This window comes from Pseudorasbora parva, chromosome 18 (genome assembly GCF_024679245.1).
Source record: "Pseudorasbora parva isolate DD20220531a chromosome 18, ASM2467924v1, whole genome shotgun sequence".
NCBI classification, from domain to species: domain Eukaryota; kingdom Metazoa; phylum Chordata; class Actinopteri; order Cypriniformes; family Gobionidae; genus Pseudorasbora; species Pseudorasbora parva.
In genome coordinates this window covers 27379633-27383884 of record NC_090189.1, presented here as the reverse complement: position 1 = coordinate 27383884, position 4252 = coordinate 27379633, and the positions used below count along the sequence as shown (strand labels likewise).

General features: G+C 40.3%; 1 protein-coding gene across 1 annotated transcript; it reads right to left on the bottom strand.

Annotated features, from left to right (window-relative positions):
• Positions 1–629: 629 nt before the first annotated feature.
• Positions 630–3426, bottom strand: adra2db (adrenergic, alpha-2D-, receptor b). The gene has a single exon (XM_067423254.1). It carries the CDS (start codon positions 3075–3077, stop codon positions 1692–1694), a length of 1386 nt encoding a protein of 461 aa, XP_067279355.1. The 5' UTR covers positions 3078–3426; the 3' UTR covers positions 630–1691.
• Between the last annotated feature and the right edge of the window lie 826 nt (positions 3427–4252).

Below are 4252 nucleotides of genomic sequence, written 5' to 3'. Positions count from 1 at the left end.
TGGATGACTCAAATCCGCCGCCAGGTTTACTTTGGAGGCCTTTGAAGCCCATCAGGACCGAGGACAGCGGCAAGAATTCAGGTCTGCGGTGTCGTCACATGACTGAAAACATGTGCCTATAACAAACAGTTGCATTGTTCTTTCTGGTAATTGGCTATTACATTTTCAGAGATTTTAACAGTTGAATGTTTTTGTAAGTTCATTCGATAAACACCAGTTTTAAAAACTTTATTAAAATGTCTCACATTAATGTCTCACATAAAGTGCCTTTGTCATATTCAATCAAGGTTTTTCGATCCAGTTTTGCAGAATTTGAACATATACTCCTATAAATTATACACTCTAAAAAATGCTGGGTTAAAAACAACCCAAGTTGGGTTGAAAATGCACCGACCCAACAATTGGGTTGAAAATGCACCGACCCAACAATTGGGTTGTTTTAACCCAATGGTTGAGTTGTCCTTACCCAGCAATTGGGTTGTCTTAAGCAACATTTAACCCAACCACTGGGTTAAAACAACTCAACCACTGGGTTAAAACAACTCAACCATTGGGTTAAGATATCTCAATTGTTGAGTCGGTGCATTTTCAACCCAACTTGGGTTGTTTTTAACCCAGCATTTTTTAGAGTGTAAGATTAAAGTGGACTCCCACATCATGGGTGGTCTTTCACATTTGAGCAGGTCACCTGCCTATTTTTCACGAGGAAATAAACATACTGTATATTTTAAGTTCAAACCTCAAATATGAATACACTACAGTCCAAAAAATGTGCACAAAGAGAAATGCTTAGAGGTCCTGTAAAACTATTTGCAAAGCGCACAGAAACAACTCAAACAAACACACAGCAACATGTTATATATGAGTCAATGACATGACGCTCATTTTCTTTATCAAAAAATACAACAGAAATGCACTTTATACTTAAGTACATCTTTTCTATGATGAAATGTTGTTAATTTCTGACATAAAAGTCACTTTATTTCATAATTCTTAGCATGTAATTACTTAATTCTATTAAGTTGTATTTAATTTGTTTTTAAGTTATGCTTTCTTATTCACAAAAAAGTTCCATTCAATTAAAAAATATTACTTAAAATTACTCAAAAGGAAGACTATGTTACATTAACTTGAAATAATTAAGTTAGAACTGTTTCTAAAACGTTGAGTATACACTACTTAATTTATTTAATTAATTTGAACAGTCGGGTTTACAGTGCTTAAAGAAAGGTTTTGTGTAATTGTTGTGTAATGGAGATTGTAAAAATTGCTTAAATTGTTGAGAGAAGAAAAGTTGCCATTTGTTATCTAAACAAAGAGTAAAGCAATTTGGTTTAAAACGTTATTAAAACGAAAGTCCATCAAATTGAAGTCATATGGTGTGACTAACAAGCAGAAAGCCATTTTGTTTTCATGTGACAAGAAAATCCATAAAACCATATTACTGTCAAGATTTTAACGCTTGATATAAAAAGGGTATGTTTTGTTCAGACTATGAAAACGTATTGATCGTCACGATTCAAATGACAATACAATATTGTTTGAAAACTGAAAACCTTTTTTGAAAATAATTTATCTATAAGATATTCGATTTTTAAGGCAGAAGTGTTGTGTTATATTATAGCGTATTATATTTGCAAAAGATTGTCCCTTCTGACTCTTATTTGTCATTGACCCATACACATGTGCATCTACGTGCGTGTAGAATGATGACACAATATCTTCTTGAACGCTTTCCTAAAGTCTCTGTTGAAAATTGTATATATTATGGGGTTCACGGAGCTGTTGCAGTAACCAATCCAGAAAAAGAGATTGAATAGAGAATCCGGTATTGTGCAACTTTCTCGACATATCGCATGAAGGCTATACGTGAAGAAGAACGGAAACCAGCAGAGCACGAACACCCCCATGACCACTGCCAGCACGAAGGTAAAGCGTTTCTCTCGCATCTGTGCCAGTTTGGACTTGGACAAAGACAGCTGCCGCGCCTTCGGCTCCTGCTCCTGCTCGAGCTCCGACGCGCGGCTGCATGCCCATGACAGCCGTCCATTTTGCTTTGGGCACGCGTTTGCACCCTCTACCTTCCTGCTCTTGGCGAAGCGCGAGTTCCTCTGTCTGTTGCAGACGCTGCTTTCCTCCAGATCGATGTCGTCGAGCTCGCCTTTGCGCTCTCGACTGCCTGAGCTGTGGCTGCTGGGGCTCTCCATCTCTGACTTGCCTTTACGCACGAAGCAGGTCTCGGATTGCGACGGTTGTCGCTCCATCCCGTTCTTGGCCACGAACACAGTGGACGCACGCTGTTTAGCCACCCTGTAGATCTTGCAGTACACCAAAATCATGATGAGACCGGGGGCAAAAAACGAGACCATGCATGAAGAGAGGATGTACCAGGTCTCGTTGTTCAGCAAGCACTCCAGCTCGTCGTGTTTGGTCATGAGCAGCGGCGGGAAGGAAATCACCGCCGAGATGACCCACACCACCGTGATCATGAGCTTTATTCTCCGCGGGGTCCTCTTTAGATTGTAGCTGACCGCTTTGGTGACTGACCAGTACCTGTCCAAACTTATGGCGCAGAGGTGGACAATGGACGAGGTGCAGAAGAGCACGTCCAGAGCCAGGTAGAAGGCACACCAGGTGCTTCCAAAGTACCAGTAGCCCATCACTTCGTTGGCTAGTGAGAAAGGGATTACCAAAGTTGCCACCAAAATATCAGCAGACGCCAAAGAGACCAGAAAGAGGTTCTGGGGCGCACGAAGCGCGCGGCTGGTGAAAACGGCCACCACGACTAATATGTTCCCCACTATGGTCACCAAGATGATCACGGTCACCACGAGAATAATGAGCACCGCTGCGTACTGTGAGTGCGGCGGGGGTCTCGGTGCGCTCGTGCCATTACTATCCGCGGATGAGTTCGGCGAAGTAAAGGCGATGGTAGTTAAATCCATTCTGAGGACCCTTGGAGCTGATCCCCCATTTCCAGGCGTATTCTCATCCAAGACGCGCTTCGACTTCAAACTTGTAGCATCCAATCTGAAGCGCTGCGCAATCGGCCGAACACTGCACGCCAAACGTATCATACCAAAGACGGCGTGCTAACTTTTAAAAATTCCCAATGATTTGGATGTCGTTTATCTGTTCCAGATGCCTTTTTGACGAGGCAGTGGTGAACCCCAGGGAGCCAAGACATGCTTTGTTTCCTAAAGAAGCGCGCGCGGAGACAGCCGAATTGAGTCTTCAGTGCGCTCCAGTGTGTCGCGCTGAACAAATATGGGAGTGTTTGTGCCCGTGTCTCTCCTCCTCCTCCTCCTCCTCCTCAACCCCCCCTCTCTCTCTTCACGAGACGAGGTTGTCAAACTACACAAGCTTTCGACGTGTGATTAATTAGCAGTCAAGCACTGTAAAATGCTTAGGTAGTCGCACATTATAATAACTTCGTTAATAAGTCATGAATGAACATAGAATATAGAGGCTATTAATCATAGTTTTATTCCTTTACCCAATTATTAATTATGTATAATTATATAAGCCTAGTGTTATTTATGTAATACACCTATCTGGTTAAGATCGGGCAGTTGTGTCAGACTCAGAACTTTATTAAAATGTTACAAATATCATAAGATGGAAATGTGCGGTTACAAAATGCAGCATAAAAGACCCTTATATATCATAAAAATGGGAAGTAATATTTTAAATCAAATCTAAACAGTTTTAGCAATATTTTACAATCGAATATTGTCTTTGAAAATGTATGTACTTAAATAAAATAACATATCCTACAGTTAAAAGGGTTTTATTGTTGCATGCATTGATTTTATAAATAATGTTATCATTATTTTTGACAAAACATAATCTTGCTGTGCTGAAATCAGTTACTCACTAATGTAACTCAGTGTGTAACTCATTTTGCCCCACAGCTTTTAGCAACACATATCCCCATTTATTTTTAGAGACCTAAATTGCCATGCAATTATTAAGCCTGCAATTCTAGTGAATATAGTAATCGAAAGTGGTGTATAGAGATTCATCGACCACTAGCAAAATAGCTAGAATTTAAACTATCTGTATCCAACTAATAATACCCCTGGACTTTTGTTATTACCAACCAAACTAAAATTAAAATGTTTTATATATAACATAATTGTTGGTGTAAACGATGGATTCACGGGTTAGCTAACATTGCTGACCTATAAGTCACAGTTATTCAACAAAAAGGACCCTGTTGAATTCTGTGAAATCCTGTTAGAGGCGTAGC